Source organism: Equus przewalskii, chromosome 3 (assembly GCF_037783145.1).
Source record: "Equus przewalskii isolate Varuska chromosome 3, EquPr2, whole genome shotgun sequence".
NCBI lineage: Eukaryota > Metazoa > Chordata > Mammalia > Perissodactyla > Equidae > Equus > Equus przewalskii.
This window is the reverse complement of record NC_091833.1, coordinates 39,812,561-39,836,565: the sequence shown is the minus strand read 5'-3', so window position 1 is coordinate 39,836,565 and position 24,005 is coordinate 39,812,561. Positions and strand designations below refer to the sequence as shown.

General features: G+C 38.7%; 1 protein-coding gene across 4 annotated transcripts in view; it reads left to right on the top strand.

Moving 5' to 3' along the window:
• Positions 1-23,788, top strand: part of C3H4orf17 (chromosome 3 C4orf17 homolog) — a 28,547-nt gene extending 4,759 nt beyond the window's left edge. For 2 of the 4 annotated variants that reach the window (XM_008538157.2, XM_008538158.2), the window contains 8 exons: positions 857-1,073; positions 6,341-6,541; positions 8,818-8,882; positions 13,761-13,904; positions 18,719-18,800; positions 20,105-20,294; positions 21,231-21,274; positions 22,993-23,788. In XM_008538157.2, coding sequence (XP_008536379.2) covers positions 965-1,073; positions 6,341-6,541; positions 8,818-8,882; positions 13,761-13,904; positions 18,719-18,800; positions 20,105-20,294; positions 21,231-21,274; positions 22,993-23,180 — 1,023 coding nt within the window. In that variant the 5' untranslated portion in view covers positions 857-964 and the 3' untranslated portion in view covers positions 23,181-23,788. Of the gene's footprint in view, positions 1-856; positions 1,074-6,340; positions 6,542-8,817; positions 8,883-13,760; positions 13,905-18,718; positions 18,801-20,104; positions 20,295-21,230; positions 21,321-22,992 lie in introns of all 4 variants that reach the window. The other 2 variants (XM_070614207.1, XM_008538159.2) reach the window with 1 other exon arrangement.
• Positions 23,789-24,005: the final 217 nt, after the last annotated feature.

Below are 24,005 nucleotides of genomic sequence, written 5' to 3'. Positions count from 1 at the left end.
AGAAAAGCTCCATACCATGGTTAGAAATAAAATGTATATTTCCCAATACTGCTATGATGAATAAGATTTCCACATAAGATAGAAAATATACAGCAAAAACCAGAAAAAACATCCTCCTTACATTTCAAGGATAGTATACCATCTTCAAGAAAGTTTAATTAGCTCTTTCCTATGTTCCTAACCCAGAAATTTTCTTTCTCACGTTTGTGAATTCCCTAAGAGCAGTAACATCATCTTTATCCCTTAAGCCTACGCCACTGTAGGTGTCAAATAAAAGATTGCTGAGTGATTGAGGGAAAATCATTAAATATTACTGAATATTGCAAATAACAACATGCCAAAGGTTCTCCAGTTTATCATCTGCAGACCCAATATCATTCTTTTGCTATTGGATTTTTTTTCTCCTTCTGGTTTTGCCACCTGCTCTGAGGATGATACAAATTTCAGATGCTGGTTTTCTTAAAGTACAATGTGAAAGGTCCTCATTTAAAGTTAATTTAATGTAAAGCACGTTTGTGGTGCTGTATTTTAAAGTTATTTTAATTTACTATGTCAAAACTGATGATAACCATGTTATGTACTTTTATGTTGGTAAGCCAACAAAGCGACCTTTAATGTAATTAAATATAAAACGTATTTTAAATTTCCCACAAATGTTTTGATTTTTCCAGGGAAAATTTTTCTGTCCCACCCATGCCTATGTTGATTTCAATGTTTACAAAAATTTGGTCTGAGAGTAAACTAGCCTCACGATGCTTTGACCGGAGAGATGGCTCAGTGCAAACAAAGGAGATGGAGAAATGTTGATGGGCAATGCCGAAGAACCCATCAGAACTCCTGCCATTCTGTGTTTCAGGGTCTGAGCACCTCTGGAAGGGATCAACAAGACAGACCCCAAGACCTTTTGTGGCAACAGTGGAGAGGGAGGAACCAACAGTCCACGAACATAAGCCTCAAATCCCCGATGTCTGCTCCCCAGTTTGAGAGCAAAGGCAGCCATATTATGGCTAGAAATGGAAGTTATTTTCTAGTCAGGCACACCCCTCATCCGAGAAGGGTCTGCCACATCAAAGGTAAGGTGGCGCAAGGTCCTGGAATGTCTCTTTCTTCTCTGCGTTTGGGCTACTTGATGGTTCTGGTGGGTAAACACAGAGGTACTATTCAAAATATTTAACCACTGGTGGGGCACAGGCATTGACTATTGGGACCAGATGCCATCATTGCAGCAAGAGCAGAGGCCTGCAGGCATCCCCTGTGCAAGGCATTAACCTGTGCATTAATCCTACTGGATTGTTAGGAAAGGGGCCTTGAGAGGCGCCAAAGGGGCCGCTCAGGGTGCTCAAGGCAGCAATTGACCATTTGGTATAAAAGTATTTCAATATTTCAGCAACCTGCATAGCCATGCTAGCATCTACATGCTAAGTATCAGCCCTGGAGAAGCAGACATTTTATCCTCCCTCCCTGTCTCTCTCTCTCCTTCTTTCTTTCTCCCCTCCCCTTCTTCCTTCCATCCTTCCTTCCTCCATCTTTCCCTCTTTCTCTCTCTCCTTCTCTCTTTCTTTCTTTCTTTCATATTTTTAGTTTCTGTAACACCTTATACTCCTAGGGTTTTTTCACCTACCTCTGAGGGTTCTCCATCCGAGATTTTTTTTGGGGGGAGGGGTGATTCTTCTGTAAATATTGGAGTCCCTCACAGCTCAGTCTTTGTCCACTTTCTCTCTTTAATCTATACTGTGACCCAAATCAAATTTACTCATTCACACGTTTCAAACACCAACTATATGCCAAATACTTTCAAATGTGTGTCTCAGACTCCGGCTCCTTTTCTAAAGTTCAAACCTCTATATTCAACTGCCTTCTGGGCCTATGCAGGAGGCTCTGGTGCTTCATGGGCACCTTGAATTTCGCTCTTTGAAACCGAACTCTTGATCTTCCCTCAAAAGTGTGGTTCTCCAACTAGTCTACCCCAACTAGTAAAAGGTACTATAAATTTGGGGCCCTTCTTTAATTCCTCCCTCTCCTTCCCTTCCCCTTGCAATACTTCACTTGATCTTGTCACTTTTTCTTCTAAATATTTTGTAAACGAAGTCACTTCTCTCCCGGCCACTATGACAGCTCCCTCCGAGGCCACTGCTCTCTCTTGCTCTGATTACTTTTGCAATCGGTAGCCTCCTAACTGCTCTACTTCTACCCTTGCCCTCATACAATCCAGTCTCCACAGAACAACAGAAAGATCATAGTAAAATGTAAGTTTAACTGTTGAAACACGCTCCTCAAAGCCCTTCAGAGGCTCCCATGCACCTAAGATAACATTGTGTACCTTGACATGGGCTAAAATGTCCCTTATGATGAGGCCTCGGCCTCTCGAGCCTCCTAAGCCTCCTCTCCTACCAATACCCTCCCCCCACATTATATACATGTCACGCTGGACTTTTCTAAGTGCCTTGACCATGTAAGAAGCCCTTTCCACCTCTGGATTTTCACTTGTACTGTTCCCTCTAGCCATAAAACTCTTTTTCCCATTATTTGTTATTTCTCATTTTTCAGGTATTGGTTTAAATGTCCCTTAAAAGAGACATTCCAGGCTCCACATCCTCAGTCTAAATTAGATTTCCTTACAGCATATTTTCATAGTGCCCTACATTTTCTATGAGAGCCGTTGTCTTAGATCAGGTTCTCAGGAAATGGATTCTGGGATAGAGATTTGTGTGAAGGGGGTTTCCTGGGGACTGCTCTTGGGAACAATGTGTATAAAGAGGCAAGGGAAGCTGGATTGGGCAGAAGCAGAATTGCGATGCAGATACAATAGAGGCCTCAGTCAGTCCCGCAAGGAGCAGTGGATGGCTCTGGAGAGGTCTCAACTGAGGCAAGGGTGTCAGGTCTTTGAAAGCCCCATCAACCACTCATTGGCCGAACTCCCAGTGTGGCCTGAGAGCTCCCTTCAGCGGAGAGCAATTCCCAGAGGGGGGCCTCAGCATGAGCCATCGGTAGCTGACACCACGGCAGGTAGGAGATGAGTGCCTTGGTCCTGAAGGCATGATCTAGGTGGGTGGAATGTGCACCACAGCATCCACTACAGCAAATATTGCAGCTTATGACTAAATATTTATTTTTATTTGATTACTATCAAATATCTTCCACTAAACCATGAGCTCCTTGAAAGTAAGAGGTATGTCAGTTTTTCTCACCTCTTATTTCCATTTCCCAAGGAGTGACTGCCACCTGAGAGGTGCTAAACTCTTATGGAAGGAAAGACATTTAAATTACATCCAGATGAGATCGCAGAGCCACTAATAGGTTTTAAACAGATTTTGTATTCTACCTAAGCTATCTAGTAGTCGTGTGCCCTTGAACAAATGATTTCATTTTAAAAAATAATTCTAGCTGTATTAGAAAAAGTGGAAGAGGATCAGGGGCCTCACTAGAGGTTGGGAGATCAGATTAAAGACTCAGACATTCAAGTGAGAAGTTCTGAGGGATGGGAAGAGAGAAGAGCAGAGAACTGAAGATTGAACTTTGCAGGGAGAGCAAGAGGAAAGTCCAGACGAGCAGCACAGAGACAAGTGTCTGCTGGTTATGCGATAAACAAGATTCAGGAGAACGGCTGGGTGCCGTTCCTGGGTGTCCAAAGACAAATTCCTAAAGGAGATTAGGAAAATGAAGACCAAACAAGAGCAGACAGATGTTATAATAAAGAAGTCATAGATGGCCTTAGAATCTATTGTCTTGGCAAAATCTGAGGACAGGGTTTTTCATAAACCACATAAGAAAATCATTGCATTTAATTAGAATTGTCTTTTTTTTTCCTAAGAAGAAGCATAAATTTTTCTGACTTTGAATATTTGAAAGTACTTGATATATACCTCTTCCATATTTTTTTCACATTCTGCCTTGAATTATCTTATACCTGTAATATTGTATAAAACTGATGGTAGGCAAGGGACTGAGCTTTGTGTCTTCAAATTCCCTACAATGCCTACCACAAAGCCTTGCTCATGGAATATATGTTGACAGAGAAACATATGTTCAACTGAATAGAGAATTGTCTTTGGCAATCTTTCAAGGATATCCACGCTAATTCTAGAAGCCTAGTAAATGGAATTGTATGAGAAAGAGGAGAGCAGCAGGCTGCTCTATTTTGACTATTAACAGCTACGCTAAATTCAACACGTGCTTTGAGCCTATGCTTAGCACAAGGACACTACAACTAGTTTCACTAGTTTTACCCCAAAGATAGTTCTTATAATCCATTTTACCAACACTCAAATGTTTAGTCTATGAGATCTAATGTTATTTTCATAAATAAATGCTTAAAATATTAAATCATCCATAAGTTTAGTCAGTCTAAGAAACACCAATTTAAAGTCTGCTATTTGTGGTAGGTATACGTACTTTGCTGAAGGACACAACATAAGTTAATTCCTGCTCACAATGTAGTTGGAAGAGACAGGAATACAAGGAAATAATTATAATGCAGTGTGATATGTGCAATGATATAAGTGTGTTGGAAGTTCAGATGCAGTACAGCGACAGGGAAATCATTGGAGGGTGACAGGGGTGCATTTCACAGAAGTTTCGATTGAGAGATACATATGATAAACATTAAGAAGAAAGAATCAGCAGAACTTGGACCTTTATTGGATTTGGGGGATGGAATAAGAAGTCAAGAATTACTACCAGGTTTTTAGGTTGGTTGACTGGGTGGACAGTGGATCAACCCATTAGTCCTGGGCATATAGGAGGGAGAACATATGTAAGAGATAAGACTCTAAACTTCATTTCAAGATTGCTGTACTTGATGTACTGATGGAGCATTCAGGAGGAAAGGGCCAAGCAGAAAAATGGATATGAGGACTTAAAGCCTAAGGACTGGACGGGGCTATAAAATAGATTTGAAAGACAGGAGCAGAGAGGTTAAAACTATAATGCTATTGTCCAAGAACACAAAAACAACTCCAAAGAACTCTGACAAACACAGGGCTGGGTGGACACAGAAAATCCAGTGAAAGAGACAGAAAAGAATTGGCAGAGATGCTGGGGTAGAACCAGGAAAATGTTGTCTCTGAAAATGGACAGAAATGATTTTAAAGAAAGAAGGAACAGTAAACGAGGTCATCCATAGAAAGATCAATGCATATAAAAGATGAAAAATTTCCATTTAATTTACGAATTAGTGATCTCTACAAGTCTATTACATAGAATAGGAAAAGCTTGAATTTATAGACATGATTATATTAAAATCTTACATTCACTTGGCAGAGGTTTTCAAGCTGTATTCTGAAGAGTCCTAGAGATCCAGGCAGGCGACAAAGATGGAGTAAAATGTGTTCGAACAAAGGGCACGGTAGTCAAAGAAGTCTGAGCACCACTACTGTGGGGCGAAAGCATTCTATTGATTCATAGGGTCAAATGAGGCTTTTCTTCTTCCATAATTTTTGCTAAAGCCAAATCGTGAGATCATCTATGCCAACTTGCTAAGAGGTGATTAAAAAAACTGGCCCTACCACAGCAGTCATTGCTACCTGCAGGCTCTCCTCTTACTTTAGAGAAGAGTGAAGGTTCATAGAAACAAAAGAGTGAGGATTTCCTTGAAAAGAGTCATTGGGATGCTGAGCACTTCCCCTGCTCTCCTGAGGAGCCTTAGCAGCTGCCTTCGCCGACACCTGCAGGGCTCTCCAGGGAACCGTTTATAAGAAGTGTCTACAGGGAGGGAGACCAAGGTCTCACTGGCTAGCCAGATCCTTGTCTATGCTGTTCCTTGTCTGACTACACTGTTTCTGCATCGGAATAAGGGGAGACTATTCTTGGGGTGAACTTGTTCTGTATCTTGTATGCTATAGAGGACACAGAGAATAATGTCTTGTTCTCTCCTAAGATCTAAAGACAAGAGCTGGCAAGAGCTGGCTGAAGCTGCCTGTGTCAGCAGTGCCAAGACTGGGATCAAATTGCTCTCCCACTTGTTACATTGAAACATTCTGGATGCTTTCCAACATCTAAATCTGATATTCGTGAAGAGGCTAACATAACCCCCCTGGTCAGTAGCAAGACTCGGGAAATAGAGGTCTGTCTGGGATAGAGGCAGATCTATTCCCCTTGACTCTCAGACCAAGATCAAAGATGAGGGCCTGGTTCTCAAGGCTGACAAGATGGCAGGACATTTTAAGGAAGCAGGTGTTGCAAATGGAACTCGCTACATTGACTTTCAAAGAATGTCCACCTAGCACTGGTTCATACAATTTGAAGTCTGACATCTTATGTATATTTAACAATATGTGGTTGGGAAATTGCTGATCATTCAAAGAAATCTGGTCATTTGGTCTTTTTATCCTTACTCACTTAGGTTTGAATAACATTCCAATCTGTACTGTGAATGATGATGAGAAGTTATTGTGGGGTGTTGGCCAGTTCGGCCACTTAGAGAAGGACGAGATGCCATTTGCCAAATGCAGTTACCCACCTAGCACTGCAGCCCTGGAGAGCCCCGTCAGAGAAGTCTCCCCAGCCCCCAACAGTGTCAAAGTGCCCCCACGGCCTCGTTCTGGTGAGTCCTCTCCACTGATGAAATCTTTCCTGAGGCCTCCTGAAAACTATCAGGGGGAAAATAATGTGTGTGCTTGCCAATATGGCTGCAGTGGCTTTTAAATAGGCATGAAACTTTCTTCCTGCGAATTAGGTTATTCATTATAAAATGTTTTCACTCATCTAATCTCAATTCAGTAGTTCAATAATGTTAATAAATACTATTATTATTAATTGTGCCCAAGACATATTTGGTGTGGCTCCAGTCTCTAATTCCTACGAAAGTAGCTAAGAGATACCAAAAATGAATGTTTACCTAACATTGATAGGGAAAGTACTTCAGACAGAAAGTGACTTGGAGAGATGCAACAGGGCTGAAAGTATGTATTTGCATCCTCCCCACTGGACAGTCAAGCCCTTAAGGTCAGGGCCCAGTGTTATGGCCTTTGGTGTTTTTGCTATTCTCAGTATCTCCCCAGGTCCCAGCACACTGCCTGGTTTTCAGTAAACAATTCAATTAATTAACTGTTTATTGAACTGAAGTGAAAAGGGATTAATCAAAAGTACAGCAAGATGACTATAATATACTGTACTACGTATTTGAAAGTTAAGAGAGTAGATCTTAAAATTTCTTACCATAAGAAATAAAAAAAATTTGTAACTGTGAGATGATGGGTGTTAACTAAACTTATTGTGATAATCATCTCGCAATATATACATATATCAAATCATTATATTGTACACCTTAAACGAAAGCAAAAGCCCAGTATGGCAAAATCTAAAAGGCAAGGTAAAACAGAAGGCATTCTGGATGGTAGGAATTATATCCGGTTCTCTTTCTCCTGCCCTATTCACTTGCAAGCTATTACTAAAGGTTTCGGGGCACATGAAATTATTTTGATATAGTGTGGAAAAATCTTTGTCTCTCACAAGGTAATGGTAAGAGCACTTACGCTGTGATTCCATTCTAAGGTCCTCACACTTGTGAACTCCTTTCGTCCTTTCGAGAGCTCCTCTTCCCTCCTTTCCACTAGCAGTGAAGAATCAAAGCCAACTTATTTCACCCGCTTTCTGGTGTCTCTTCTTACACTGTGAAACTTAGAAACTTAAAAGTTACATTTGCAAGAGTCCCTTAAGGGGAATCAGGTGTGGCCATCCAGTGAGATTTGTATGGCAGACATGGGGCTACGGTCATTTTTTTGGTTGCTGGCTGCTGCCAAGCACGCCTGGAGTCACAGTGTCTTCCTGCTGCAGTGCCCCAGTGTTCAGATTCCGGATTTATAGGTGTCAAAAGGCGAAGTCAGCAGATATGGCAGCTTTCTGCTTGCAGCCACGATCCAGCACCTAGGGTTCAGCCTCATGGACGTTGTGACAGCCGTTGAGGTGGCATGGCCTGATGACTTCCCTTCCTCCCCATCGTGATAAAGCCTGTGCCCCCTTAGTGGGCCAGGTGCAAAGTGTTGTTCTTGAAGTGATCTGTGAAGGTCAAGACCAGCCCACTGCCCCAGACCTCTCAACGACTATAACGACTGCCTAATTCCCTGTGTACAATCTTGCTTAAAATAGCTGGAGTGGTATCTGTTTCCTGCAAGTGAACACTCACTTAAACGGATACACTGTCTATAACTTTGTTCTCACTACTTGGAGAGAGGTAACATTTTTCTATCTTTCTTCAGCTAGAACTAATTAATTCAATTACCCTTAGGTATATGCACAAAATCTTTAAAAATTGTTGTGTTAACTATGGCTTCAGTAAAAAGATAACATTGTTTACACAGAATATATCTTTAAATTAATGCAAAAAGAAATTAAGCAAATGTTTAAGTGGTTTTAAGGTAATTTAAGGACATTTAGTTAGAAAGCTGTATGAAATGGGTAGGGTTGAGAGACCAATGTGATGAGAAATAAAACAAAGAATGTAATTATAGCTCAGCACATTCCTTCTCTTTCTGTTTGCAGGGCAAACAGCACACATACAATCTCCTTAATTAGAGAAAGTGACAAGAAACAGAGAAAAACAAGTCTTATATGAAATATGTACTTTTAAAAATCAGTTTACCCAGATCAAAAAAGCTCCTGCAGTGTTTTTTTACATCATCTTTCTTGGCATAGAATTAGTTTCTAATATAAATATGCTTTTATGATGTTATTGTAGTACAGTTATACCTGAAAGTTTTCTAATATTTAGAAGTAGATCTTAACTGAAATTCAGATGTACTCTTGGCAACTGACATATATGTCATGTGATAGGAATTTTTTTCAGTTTGATCTAAATATTTTTCTTCCATATCATTTCAGAGCCCTGTAAAAAAATCAAGGAGTGCTTCAAAACTTCCAGCGAGAATCCCTTAGCGATTAAAAAGGTAGAGAAACAACTATTCACAGTGACCTATTTACTTTGACTTCCATCGTTTCTTCTCCTTTTCTTCACGTACCTTTCTGAAAAGGCACATTTCACAATATTTTTTACAGCTTTGTTTAAGTATAATCAACATGATATAAAATGTACATATTTGGAGTGTACAATTTGATGAGTTTCGACAAAGATCTATCCACAAATGGGAAGCCACCGCTGAAATCAAGAGAATGAACATATCCATCACCCCCAAAGTTTTCTCATGACCCTCCTGCAGGCACACATTTATCTGTTGTTACTAAAGATTAGCTTGCAATTTTTAGGATTTTATATAAATGGAATCGTATATTGAGCTTTCTTTTTTAATCTGGTTTCTTTAACTCAGTATAACTATTTTAAGATTCATCCATGTTGCTATGTGCATCAGGGGTTCATTCTTGTTTATTGCTGAGCGGTATTCAATAGTATGGGTATCCTACAGTTTATATGTTCGCCTATTGATGGGCATTTAGCTTGTTTCCAATTTTTGACAAAGCTGATATAAACATTTGTGCATGAGTCTTTGTATGGCTATATATTTTCTTTTCTCTTAGGTAAATACATAGGAGTGGAATGACTAGGTCTTATAGTAGGTATCCATTTAAATGTTTAAGAAACTGCCAAAGTGTTTTCCAAAGTTGTATGATTTTACATTCCTGCCAGCAGTGTGTTAGAGTTTCCTTTCCTCCACATCCTGCTAAAACTTAGCATGGTCAGTATTTTTAATTTTAGCAGATCTAGTCAGTGTGTAGTGGTATCTCATTTTGGTTTTAATTTGCATTTCCCTAACAGCTAGTGAGGCTGACATCTTTTCATGTTCTCATCTGCCATCCATATACCTTTTTGTGAGAAGTATAGGTTCAAATCTTTTGCCCACTTTTTAAATTGGGTTGTTGGTCTTGTTGTTTTGAAGTTTTAAATGTTCTTTATATAAAGAACTGAAGCTTTACTTTTTTTTATAACAATGTCTTTTGAAGAACAAAAATGTATAATTTTGATGAAGCCCAAAATTTTCATCTATCTATTATAGTTTCAAAGCCACATGCTGCTCATCTCTCTGTTGTGTCTTGTTGCGATGGCTAACCTCCAGGGCAGTGGTGAACAGTGACAAGAGCAGGCCTCCTCGCCTTGCACCTGATCATAAGGGGAGGCATTCAGACTTTCACCATGAAGTACAATGTTAGTTTACTCTATTCATAGCCTTTTATATGGCTGAGGAAGTTCCTTCCTATTCCTAGTATTCTGGGAGTTTTGATCAGAAATAGGGGTTGGATTTTGCCAAATGCCTTTTTTGCATCTATTTGAGTATGTTCACATGATTTGTCTTTTTAGTCTGTTAATATGTTGAATTGCATTGGTTAGCTTCCAAATGTTAAACTAACTTTGCATTGCTGGGAAAAAGCCCCCACTTGGCGGAGATGTGTTATCCTCTTTATATATTCAATTTCATAAAATATCGTTTACCATTCTTGTATCTGTGTTCATAGGGAATATGTGTTTGTAGTTTACTTGTAATGTCTTTTCTGGTTTTGGTATCAGCATAATACTGGCTCCATAGAAAAAGTTGGGAACTCCTCTTTAATAATCTCAGGGATTTAATGTAGAATTGGTACTAGCTCTTCCTTAAAAGTTTAATAGAGGGGCTGACCCCTTGGCCGAGTGGTCAAGTTCGCACGCTCCGCTGCAGGCGGCCCAGTGTTTCGTTGGTTCAAATCCTGGGCGTGGACATGGCACTGCTCATCAAACCATGCTGGGGCAGCGTCCCACATGCCAAAACTAGAAGGACCCACAACAAAGAATATGCAACTATGTACCGGGGGGGCTTTGGGGAGAAAAAGGAAAAAATAAAATCTTTAAAAAGAAAAAGTTTAGTAGAATTCTTCAGTGAAGCCATCTGGGCCTGCAATTTTCTTTGAGTTAAGGTTTTTAACTACAAATTTAGTTACTTATTTTCATAAATATAGGCCATTCGGGTTATCTATTTCTTCCTTGGTGAGCTTTGGTACTTTGAGTTTTTCCAGGAATTTGTCCATTTTATCCAGGTTCTTGAATTCACTGATATAAAGTTATTCACAAAATATCCTTTTAATGATTGTATGATCTGTAGAGATGTTCTGTCACTCATTACTAATATTGGTAATTTGTGTCTACTTTTTTTACTGATGTGTCTAGCTAGAGTTCTATTAGTTTTATTGATCTCTTAATGAATCAGTTTTTCTTTTCATTGATGATCTCTACTGTTTTGATTTTCTGTTTCTAGTTCATCGATTTTGGTTCATGTTTTTATATAAGTTGAAAGCTTAAGTCATTGATTTGAGACACTTTTCCTGTCTGATATAAGCATGTAGTGTTATAATTTTTCTATAAACACTGCTTTGACTACATTCCTCAAATTTTCCTGTATTGAGTTTTCATTTTCGTTCTGTTCAAAATACTTTCTATTTTCGTTTTTAATTTCTTCTTTGACCCATGAGTTACTTAAAATTATGTTCGCTCATTTCCAAATATTTGGGATTTTTAAGATATCTTTAAGTGATTGATTTCCAATTTAATTCCATTGTGGTCAAAACATACTTTGTATATTTTGAAACTTTTAAAATTTATTGAGACTGGTTATATGGCCCAGAATATGGTTGACCTTGATACATTTTCCATGTGTCCATGAAAAGAATGTTCACTCTGCTATTGTTGGATAGACTGTAACAGAAATATCAACAGGTCAAGTTGGTTGATACCGTCATTCAAGTCTTCTGCAGCCTTACTGATTTGCTGTCCAGTTTTTCTATCAATTATTGGGAGAAAGATGTTGAAATCTCTAACTATAACTGTGGATTTCTATATTTCTCTTCATTTCCATCAGTTTTTAATCATGTGTCTTAAAGCTCTCTTTGTAGGAGTATAACTATTTAGGTTTGTCATGTCCTCTTAATGAAATGACCCCTTTATCATTATAAAATTGCTATCTTCAACCCTGACAACATTCTTTCCTTTGAAATCTATTTCATTATAGAACCATCCAGGTTTTCTATTTCTTCTTGAATTGATTTTTGTAATATAGTCTTTTCCTAAAATTATCCATTTCATTTGGACGTTCAAATTTATTGATAATGTTGTACATAATATCCATATATTCTTTTTTAAATATCTGCAGGATCTGTAAGATGTACCCTTTTACAAATCAGTTTAATTTGTGTCTTTGTCTTTCTTGATAAGTTTTAACAAGTTTATTAATTTTATTAGTATATCAAAGAGCTAATTTTTGTGGGGTTTTTTGATCCTCTATGTTGTATATGTCTTTTCTGTTTTATTTACATTATTCTTTTTTTTCTTTCCATTCACATACTTTTTGTTCTTTTTCTAACTTCTTTTATCTTTCTAATACACATATTTTAAAGCTATAAATTCCCCTCTGAGGATTGCTTTAGTTGCTTTCATAATTTTTGCTATGTAGCATTTTCATTAGCATGAAGTTAAAATTTTTTCTAATTCACATTATAATTTCGTCTTTGACTCATGACTTAACTGCTGAACATTATATATGAAAAATTACTTGTAGGAACCTGAAGTTCATGATAAATGGACTTTCTTCCAGAGAGAACTTGTGTTGCTTCTGTAGGAACCCAGAGTAGTAGAACCTACTAGCCTAGACCAACTTCAACCAAGCTCAAGCCTTGATCTCGGGCTACTTATTCTTCAAATCCTTGCTCTTCTAGGTTACCTTCACCTTGAGGGTATAGCCCTTTGTTGGCCCTTATTTGGGTCCTGAGATTTGAGTCCTGTCTTCCAGGACCTTGAAGACTTTCGAAAGGAAAGTTTTCATTTTCCAGGATCGGACAGTGACCTCAGGGCAAAACGGCTACTGCGCTGCTCCATCTCAGGCTTCTCATTTCCCCTTCATTTTCATCTGTTAAGTCCTATCTTATTCACTCCTTGACGGTTTTATTTATTTATTTTTTTAATCTGTCTTGTTAGTTGTGTTTGGAGGGAGGGTTGAACAAAAAAATATATTGCTATTCCTCAAGATAAGAAGTCTACATAATAAACTTTAACAGAAGAATGCATCTATATATAATATAGCTTTATTTTGACTAAACATCAATAGTTAAATATTGTTGTGTCAATTCCAATTGTCAGTTCCTGGTTCTTGACACATTCAGCCACTAGCTTCTGTGTTTGTTTGTATGTCACTCACTTCTAAAGGTTAAAAAATGTCTTTCTTGAAATAGGCACACCGATCTAAGGCTTCTATAACTCTTCTTGGACTTAAAGCTCTTATAAGCTCTTTTTAAAAAATTGCAAACATTATATTTGCCTCCCGGAACAAAAAATAGCCCTTCTATTTCCTCTTCCAACTCGTTGGGGAAGTTTAGTTTACCTCTTTCATTCTCCAGCTCCCAGCTGCCATTTAGCAAAGCATGGAAGCAGCAGTTCACACCAGGTAGTTTCTTCACAGACATGGCATAAAACCTCTCAGCTGGCTTTTTCCAGTCCTAGAATGCAAAGCTTCCCACTCAACAGAAAATCTCATGCCATGAGTTGGTTGTTATTTGGAGCAGCAAGATAAATAAAGGTTACACATTAAACATTAAAAACTTATTATCTTGATGTTTAACCAAAGATTTAAAATGCGTTCATGAAAAGTAAATAATATATCACCTTTGTTTTGTCTCCAAATGCAAATATTTGATAATTAGATTTTTAAGGGAGGATTAAAACTAACCTCCTTTTTACTTTCACGTATGTTTCTCATTTAGCTACAATATTTCTCACTCTTTTTACATTCAATTTTCAGAGAAAATGTAAGTGGATACCAATGCATGTTGATTATATTATACCTTTGATTTAGGAAGAAATTAAGGAAAAGGATCCACCATCACCTCCACAGGCATGGTCCACTTCCGGCTCCTGTTCTTCGGAGGCGATACATACCAAGACTGACGTCAAAGAGAACACTATTCGCATACCAAGCTATCTGGATCAGGAAATCAAAGTAAGAGGCAGGTGTTTTGGATCCATAACTTGGGAACTGCATAAATATACAAAAAATCACGTCATAAGCATCCTTAAAACTCTTTAATGTTCCCCTTTGACATCTGAATTGATTTAAAACTACTTAGCCTGAAACCCAAGGCCTGCTCCTGTTTTTATTTCCAGTGTTACTTCCCCCTGGAATCCTGTCGGTATTACAGAAACACAATCTTTGGTTTAGACCTAATGAAAAGCTTGGTGTTCGCCTAACAGACTCGGCCCTCTTCTTGCCCTGTCTTTCTTCATCATCCTCCTAATGCTTGATAGGCACTGCCTCCAACTTCTTGCCATTGCCTATACATTTACTTCACATGTTTTAAGGCAGAGATTCCTCCAATCAAATTCATCTCTCCTCTTATCCGTGAAAAACTGTTTCCTCAAACTTTCTCTGCCTGGGTTTATCAATTTAGTTGTATTAATAGTAAAATGTCACATCAGACTTCTGGAAGGTTCTCGCCACAGTTATTGCTGAGAAGGGCATACAGTCAAGAATCAATCAATCAGCTGATGTTTGTCATCTGCCATTCTTTGTTTTCCTCCTTTGATCCTTTGGGTAACTTCCACATCGCCTCACTGTAAGACTAATTGCAATGAATCAAGGGTCAAAATATTGTAATGATGACTCCAATAGTGGCTTTAAATAAGTATCTGTAGCAGCAATTACAAATAACAGAGCATGCTATAAGGATTGTTATTGAATAATCCTGATAAAGAACTATTTTAAAAGTCAAGCATAACAGTGGCATTGGGTATAATACTTTATGCTGATGACTAAAATTGGGAAGGAGAAAAAAAGGAAAAGAGGAAAAGAAAAGAGAGTATCTGCAGACTTGACTTGTGTTTATATGTTTCCTGACGATTCTGGCTAAAGACCTTATATTACTCGGAGTCTTCAGAATTACTGTCCACCTTACCCACCACACTCTGGCACCACTGATCTTTCTGTACTTTGCTCATTCCCACCCTTAGGGGCCTTCCCCTACTAAGAATTCTCTTCTCCTTGATCCTCTCAGTAGTCACCCTCTTCTATTGTGGTCTCAGTTTAAATATCACTCATTCAGAAATAATTTCTTCTCCATCCAATCTAAAGTAGCTCTCTATCCAGTCATACTATATCCCATTGGCCTTTGTTATTTTTGGCATAGCACATTGCCATATCTGATATGTTCATATGTATGTATTTATTTCAATATCATCTCTGCCTCCACACACCACTCACACTAAAATTTAAGTCTTATAAGATCTCATACTGGTCTGTCTTGATTACTGCTTTATCTTCGGTGCCTAGAGAGGTGCTAGGTACCTAGTAATTATTAAATAAGTATTTATTAAATGTTGAATACATAAATTAAAAAGAAAACTTCTATCAAGACCAAAGTGAAGCTGTAGAAGATTAGCTAACCACACGGGCCCTCAACTCAACCAAACCACAAACTGAGACCAGTTTTGGTAAGGCTGTCTCACTTCCCTGGGCACATCAACAGACCAGCATGATCCTGTAGAACTGGCCTTGTGGGCATCTGTTAAAGAGTGCTCCTCTCAAAAGCATCTTCCACCTTACAGATATTGACTTAACTGGACATCAATTGATACAAAATCTGCTAAAATGTAGACTCTTTGAAGGAAGGGATCTTGTCTGTCTTGTTCACAACTAATTCCTTTCACTAATTCCTAATTAGTGAATCACTTTGCTTGAAAAATATTAACTGGCACACATAGCATGGCATTTTATCAAATAGTTGTTGGCAATTTGTTAAATAAATGAAAGGAGAGGGAGTAAAGTGAGAAAATAGGTCTTACCAAGATTTTTTGAGTCCTAAGCATAGCGCTTGTCTTGGTGGTATTCCATCCCTCCATACTGTCCACAAAAAAATCTGAAATATCTTCCAATTTCCTACCATACAGGCTGGTAACTCTGAATGGGTTTTGACATCAAGAAATGTTTGTGCTGGGGTGTGTATGAAAGAGTATGCAGCTTCACAATTACTTTAAAGGGAAAGAAAAACAAAATTCTGTGTCTATTAGTATTTCGTTTTTAGCCTTCCTCCCAAAGATCCTGAATTTATAAAAATAATAGTCTCTTTACTATGGACATCAAAAAGTCTACCAAATGCATTCACTTGTTCTATAAATATTTAGTGTCAAACAACAAAATACTAGAGTTGGGATCCAACTGGCTCCTTCATTCACATACCTTATTAGAGGGATTGTACAGGCATTCTAACAACTTACAGGAGGAGATTTTGGGCTAAGAGAGTCTTCAGGAGAAAGAAACCTAAAGAATGTTTAAGACAGAATTAGAAGATGAAGAGAAGTGTGGAAGAGATAATTCCCAGTCAAGAGACCTTTATCTCTAGAGGCTAAGAGGTGAGAGCGTTGTTTACTCGAGGAACTAAAAGCAGTTAGTACGGCCGCCGCAGAGCGTGCAGGGAGAAGGGTGCCGTGATGTGGCTGGAGACTGCAGCAGAGACCAGATGATCAAGTCCTTCACGAGCCATAGCGAGGTATTCAGATTTCATCCCAGGGCTGTGGGATGCAGTGAAGAATTTTAAATTCTACTGAAGTCCTTCTAAGTACAAGAATTACATGGTCAGAGTTGTACTTTAGAAAAATCACTGTAGATACAATACACAGAATTAATTTTGGAGTTGGAGGCAAAATTGCAGGCAAGGTTCTCTGCTTCCAGAATAATAGATAAGGTTCAACACTTAGCTTCCTACTATAAACAACTATATAACTGAGGAAAATACATAAAAAAAAATTGTTTTTAGACATTGACAACAGACAGTATAGATTTATGACCATTGAGAGAAGGGAAACAATTGGGCTGATTCCTACATTCAACCCAGATTTCCACCTGCGGCACATTCCTAATCACAGAGAAGTGGAGCCCAAATCGAGAATAACCGCTTCGCTGGCTAGAATTTGGGGATGCTGAGGTAGTTGGAATTTATGAATTAAGATACTGAAGTAGAGGGATTTGTGGAGAGAAAGAGTTCTCAAAATCTACACCGGGTTCCATGAGTCTTTAGCCCAATAGAACCTGCACACACACGGGGTGAGATGGAGACCTGGCAGAAGAGAGCTAATGGGAGGTCGCACGCTGTTTAGAGATGACAGAGTTCTGATCTGCCAGAGTGGAAAGACTTTGCTGAACACACCAGGAATTCAGCTGAGACCCCAGAAACGTCACACTTTAAAAAAGAATAGAGTACTCTAGACCTACACTTTCAAATCCTAAAATCCAACTTCAACAGATCAAACTCAACTACCGATATGTTAACTACAACCCAGAATAAAACTCAATGAAGAGAAAGCAAGAGGTTTCCTAGAAGAGTATGTTACACTTCCTCTCACTGAAAGTATAATTGTATTCTCTCAAAGTTGATCAACGAGTGCTCTATGAGTCAGAAGAAGCTGGGAGTAATGTGCAATCACCATATTGATGAAAAATCATTAGAGGCAGACTAGTCTAGAGAATACCATAGGGCTCCTTTTCTATTTTTGCCATGGCCATTGATTCATTGTGAAATTACAAGCACTTTAACTTACTCTCTTCTGGGATATGGCATCATTGAGGACAGGAATCTTAATAATGTAACAAAGCTCAATACAGGCCAGTGGGTTTTTCCGCCCTTTAATTTCAGTTCTATATCTCCAGCATCTGGATCAATGACAGACACAAATATTTGTGGAATTAATAGTATTTTAAGAGAAGATTTTGGGCAGAGAGACTAAGAAAAAGGATGTTGCAGTAGTGTAAGTATTGATGATGGGTAGACTGGGTCAAGACTGTGGGGATAAAGAGAAACGGAGAGATTTAAAATTTAGAAAGAAGAATGTACTAAACTTGTTTGGCAGTGTGTTGTAGAAAAGGGAGTTGTCCGGGATGAATCCCGGGGTCTGGCTTGGACGTACGTTCAATGTATGCTGGTGCTGTCCACTGACACAGGGGAACCAGGAGGAACAGGAAGTTTGGAGCAGGTTTTAGGAAGAGAAAGATGGGTTTAGTTTTAGATATTTTGGGTTCAAAGTACCTATAGTATATCTAAGTGCATGCACCTGGTAAGCAGATGGATATGTAAGACTGAGGTTCAGGAGACACGTGTGAATTTCAGATATGTCCATGTTCCAAAAACAGATAGAATTTAGGGTCAAACTGGAAATATCATTACATGTGTTTAATACTTGTACTTTACTGCTTATTATAGTCCATTTTATTAGAATTATTGCATATATCTGTCTCCTCTATCATCCACACTTCAGCCCTTAGCTCAGATAAAAAATGTCAAGGAATGATTCTGATTGACAAAATGGAATTATATTTCTATTTCATTGTGCCAATCACTGTCTTCAGGGAACCGAGGCACAATGATGAATCCAGCTAGATTCACCCCCTCCCAAGAGGAGCAGTACAGATGGGGACAGCTCTGTGACTGGAAGACCCCCTTTAGAGCCCCGCAGGGCAGTGGGAAAGGATCAATTCCCCAAGACACAAATAGTGAATTGCTCCTCCGGAAGATTTTGGTACTGAACAGACAAAACAAGAGAAACATTGCCTCGCCTAACCTAAACTATTACTTGTATTGGAGGTGTTTTGTTAAGATTCCACTGTGTATTATTTGAAATTTGGCTCCCAAGTTAAATCCCAATTGATTTAATTGAGCATCATGCACAGAGTGACATTTGGGAAGACGAGATTGTGGAAAAAGTAAAGGGAACCTTGTGGCTGTACGATTTATTTGCTCACCATGTAACTCTAATATTTTCTGTCAGATTCTGGCAAAGCTCTGCAACATTTTACATACCGATTCTCTGGCAGAAGTTCTACAGTGGCTGCTTCATGCAAGTTCAAAAGGTGAGATTAAAATAAGCATTTGCAAACACTGAGGAATGTGCCAGTATTTGAAGTTTTCTACCTTGGCGTCGCAATATGATTTTCCTAGTGTTTGAGTCTCAGAGTCTTTGCAGTCCTGTAAACCCAACTGCATGTAAGCTGGTCATTCAATGACCCAAAATTAGGTATGCCCCAAACTGAACTTCTTTGGGTGACTTGAAACACGTGTATCCAGGGCTGATTTGCCTTTCTCCTCTTAAGTCCACACATCCAGGGCTCTCCCTGAACCCAGAGCCTGTTTCCTTCTTTGGTATGCAGGCAGGAGCCCAGCCTTCCAAGTTCCAGATTCCAACAGCTCTGCCAATTCTCCACCAAAACCATCAAGTTCATCATCTTTAGGCCCTTCTTGGTCTGTTCCATGAAAACATACGACAGTTCCAGTGGGACAACCATAAATAGCATGGAGCAGCTATCCTCAAACCTAGCTGGTCATCAGACTCACCGTGAAAACTTCTGAGGGGGGTGGGGCCTGAGAATTTGCGTTTCTAACAGTTCCCAGGGGATGCTGATAATGCTGGTCTGGGGCCTCTCTGAGACTGCACTAAGCAAAGTCAGGAAATAGCAGTGTATTAGGGACAGAGTAATGTTTTTAAATGGGAAGCATTTTGGAAATAGTACCTTACCCCAGGAATTCAGGACAACTTGGCAGGCAATTGAGAAGTATTTTGGAGGTAGGGAATCTTTAGTTGCTCTCTATTTTTTTTTTCTTTTTTAAGAATGTAACAAAAAAAATTACAGAAATAATAAGTGCTTACTGTTGGGGGAGAAAAACAGATGAACTAGAAAAAAGAAAAAACAAAAGAAGAGCAATAATCAATTAAATTATCACAGACATCATTTCACTGAATACTTTGGTGTAAATCTTTCTAAATATACTTGTAACTATGTAGTAGTTAACTACTGGTCTGTATTTTAATGAGATCATATTGTACTTATTATTTTGTATAGGTATCCTTGTGTTTTCACTTGGCAGTGGCCTGTAAGGCTGGGTTTTGTACTCAGTATTTAAAAACCAGTCCACTGCCTTTCAAGGACAAGTACCTCAGTGAGTTAACTCCGCTGGGCAGTCCACAGGATCACAGGTCAACAGAAACTAGGTTGATGTGGACCAACTTTTCTGCAGAAACCTTGACTCAAACACAGGTGCCTACCGGGAACACAGATTACCAGCCTTTCACACTGGAGTGCTGGGCAAAAGAACTAATCCTGTGTTTCTCGCCAACGTGATAATAAGAACCTTCTTCCCCCTCCTTTTTTTCAATCAGAAAAAGAGTGGATCTCAGCTTTGATTCACGCTGAGCTGACTGAGATAAACTTATTGGCTCACCAGCGAAGAAACACCTCAGCAGAACCAGCAGCAGAAACTGGGAAGCCACCCAAAGTTAAATCGCCCCTAAATTCAACCGCAAAATCAAAAGTGCTGACCGGATCTAGGGAAGGACCTCACCTGGCCAGGTAATTAGACACGACGGCCACCTAGAGGCCATGCGGCCCACAACGACTTGGAATTTGCTTCTTGTTATCTTTCGAAATACTAAACACGCTGAGGTTATAAGTCTCCTCTTGATTCAGTGAGGGAATGTAGCATGAGCGTCGTTCTGAATCGGGTTGTTCAGAGCATCTTGGCAGGGCTGTGTCTTCCTTTCCCAACAACCTTTGTTTTGAGGAAAGCTCATTTTCCACAACGGCAAAGGAAGAGTAGCCACTCAGAAATCCAAGAAAATGTAGGGTTTTTTAGTTTACCTAAAAATAGAAGCAATAAAAGGAACCAAAATTGTATTGTTATTGTATAATTTGTTAATTGCCTATCACATAGGTATCACTTTTTTTGTGTGGAACAATGCAAGAATAAAATAAATGATTTCACTTAATTTTCTCTGAAATATTCCTGGGGGCTGCCAGAGGGAAAAATAACTGTTAAGGGAATTGGAAATTATTTCAGCAGAAATTTTTCTTAAAATTTGTAATTTCAATAACAGAAGAAAATACACATTTATGTATAATATCATGGTGAAAGAAGGCGGTAAGAAGTTATTTAAGCTGGGAGGGAAAATCTTGTTGCTTTAAAATTAAAAGTTGGGTAAAGCTTAAATTCAGAGAAAAATATTCAAAAGACATAATATGTCATTTTAAAAAGCACCATGACAGAGGAGAATTTTGTCTACAATTTGTCTCCACCTTAAAATTTCCATACAGTTGGAAACTGGGAGATAGTCAGGGTCAGTCTCTCTACCTTAGTGATGTACTGTTTAGATAGTTACTCAAAGTCAGAATCTTTCATTGGAAAGTAAATTTAATACTGTCTGCATTGAAAAACAAAGGGGTTTTTTTGTATAGAAAGTACTCGTTTCTATCTGTGAATTTCATTTTCTCTTTCTCCAACTGATTTAGAGTATCAAGTCAAGGATCTGAAGGAAATAAGGAAGTGCCGAAAGGTTAAGTACAGTTTGTGATAATTACTGAATTGGTATAAGGAAACCAGTAAGTATCTAACTAGTTAGGAACACAGATATTAAGGATCGATGGTTTTAAAGGCAGTATAATACTGTAGTGACTTCCAGCCGCACTTGAGGCACAGCATCTGCTGAATTTCTCATAGAGATAGATTTGACATAAATTAACTTTGTTTTGAAAGGCAGAGGGCCTTATCAGGGACACTCTTTGAGAAGCAGGACAGCAGGAACTCTAGGTTTGGTCACACCAATCCAGCGACAGGAGAAGCCCTGCATTGACTTCACAAAAGGACAATGATCTCAGAGTTTTGCATCTAGACAGCTTACCTGTCATTGAGCTAAATGATTTTCACTAAAAACAAAGTCTACTGGAGAAAATAGTAAAACGGCAACCGGCCACAAGCTGATGCCCCATGAGTAGCAATTTTGTGAAATCAATAGAGTAGCAGTTTTGTGTCCCCACCAGAAGTCCAGCCCCAGCCTACAATTTGAACCAAGAAAACTGAAGAATTGTGGAAAGGCCTACTTTGGCCCAGAATAGCCCAATTTGAATGTCCCTGTGGGTTTGGCAACTCCTAGCTTTAAAATAAGCACAGCAACAATGACTCCAGAGCCACAACCATGAAGTATGTCTGCAAGCCTCAAACAGAAGGCTGTCTCGTTATTTCTACAGGTTCACCTCTGACCAGGAATGATATGGTAACGAGTTAGAGCTCCTTGAGGTCACTCTAGACCCCAGCAATTTCCTTTGTGGTTAACCAGACCCAGAAGAGGCTCTATTTACTAATAGGGAATAAAATAACTGTAGTTTAGAAATTAGAAAATACTCCCTTACTCTGACACTCCGAGGATGGCCTAGCGTATCTGACTTCTCCTAACACACTCTTTGCCCTAGGACTGTAAGTCATGACAGTGAAGGTTTCTTTCTTTTTTTTAAATTTTTTTTTTTTGAGGAAGACTGGCCCTGAGCTAACATGCATGCCCATCTTCCTCCACTTTATATGTGGGATGCCTGCCACAGCATGGCTTGACCAGTGGTGAGTAGGTCGGCACCCGGGATCAGAACTGGCGAACCCCGGGCCGCCAAAGTGGAATGTGCAAACTTAACCGCTGCACCACCGGGCCGACCCCATGACAATGACGGTTTCTATTACTTATCTATGTCTTCATTATAGGCCCCAAATATATTCTACCCTGTCTAGATATTTGGAAAATTTTGCATTAGAATCCCCACATCATAGCCCTTTGTCTCCAGTGTTGATATTCAGCATCTCCCCAAATCCTTATTTCTGCTTGTTATAACCATGTAGGCCTTAGGAAAGTCTTAGGAGTACAATTGTTTTAACCTACTTGTCTATCTTCTCTTTTGTCTGTCAAGACCACAGATCCTTCTCCTTTCTCTCACTGGTCCCATCCTTGCCCATCACCTTTACCAGCTCTAAATCATTCCTACCAAAATAATGTTTGATTCTAAGAGTGAAAGAACATATACTGCATTTTATAGAACAAACAACTCATCAAAGATGAGCAGGTGTTAAGAAAGAAAGATAAGAATAGATTTCTTTATGAATTTGGGGTATATTTGATTCCTCTAAACTTCATGTAGTTTTTGTGTGTCATTTGCTACCAAAACACGACAGAAACTATATTTGATGTTTAATTATATAATGTCTTGTTTATATATATTTTTTTTATTTCAGAGGCTGAGCACAAGTCCCCATTGTTTATAAGAAGAAATGAGATGAAAATACCTATTACAGAATATTTCAGCAAACCAAAGTCTCCTCCTAGGCCTAAAACTCAGGAGAGCGTAGCAACAAAAGCAGGTTCAGCAAGAGCATACAACAAGGAGACGTTCTCTCTCCCCAGAGAGCGTTTTATCCTGTGAAATACCACAGGTAGAGATTCTCGACCCAGCTAAGTCTTTCACAAATAGGCTTCACTTTGTTACAACGTCAAATTATTTTAAAAAAATATTCTTGTGTCAAGGAATCAATACATCCTCTATGTGGTGGCACAGGTAAATCTCAAAGCATCTGTATATAATGTCACCAAATAAATATTAATGGAGACAATGTTTCTATTTGTAGTTAATTTTAATGCCATGTGTAAAAGAAATATGAGTATGTATATATTCCATTTCCAGTCTTGCACCCTTAGTATTAGTACATAAGCACAGGGCCCATCATCCATAACCAGAATTAGTCGTTTTAATCTGATACCCACCCCAGACTCTGATAGAAGAAAAACAAACAAAACCCAGAATTCTAACATCTGAGCTACTTTCCACAATTCACAGTGTTTCAATGTTGTTGGACTATTATAGAAAAATGCTTACCTCCCTCCAAACAAGAAAAGAAACAAAAATTATCCCTACCTTATGAGCCAGAAAGGAGCTAGTTTCCACTCATCGCAAATTGTGAATGATATTAGCAAATTTCCTAATATTGAACTTTCGTACTTTTAAAATAAACCACTCTTGGGCGATGACCATTATTCTTTCAGTGTATTGCTTGATTCTATCTACTAATTAGCCAAGATTTTATTTAGAATGTTTGCACTGACATTTAGAAAGATACTATAAATTGTGCATGTGTGAGTACATGTGTGAATGCACACAATCTTAATGATGACATATCACACTTCCAGTGCGTCAGGAATCATTTGATATAGTAACAATTTTCACAATAAATATTTAAGGTAACCACTATTG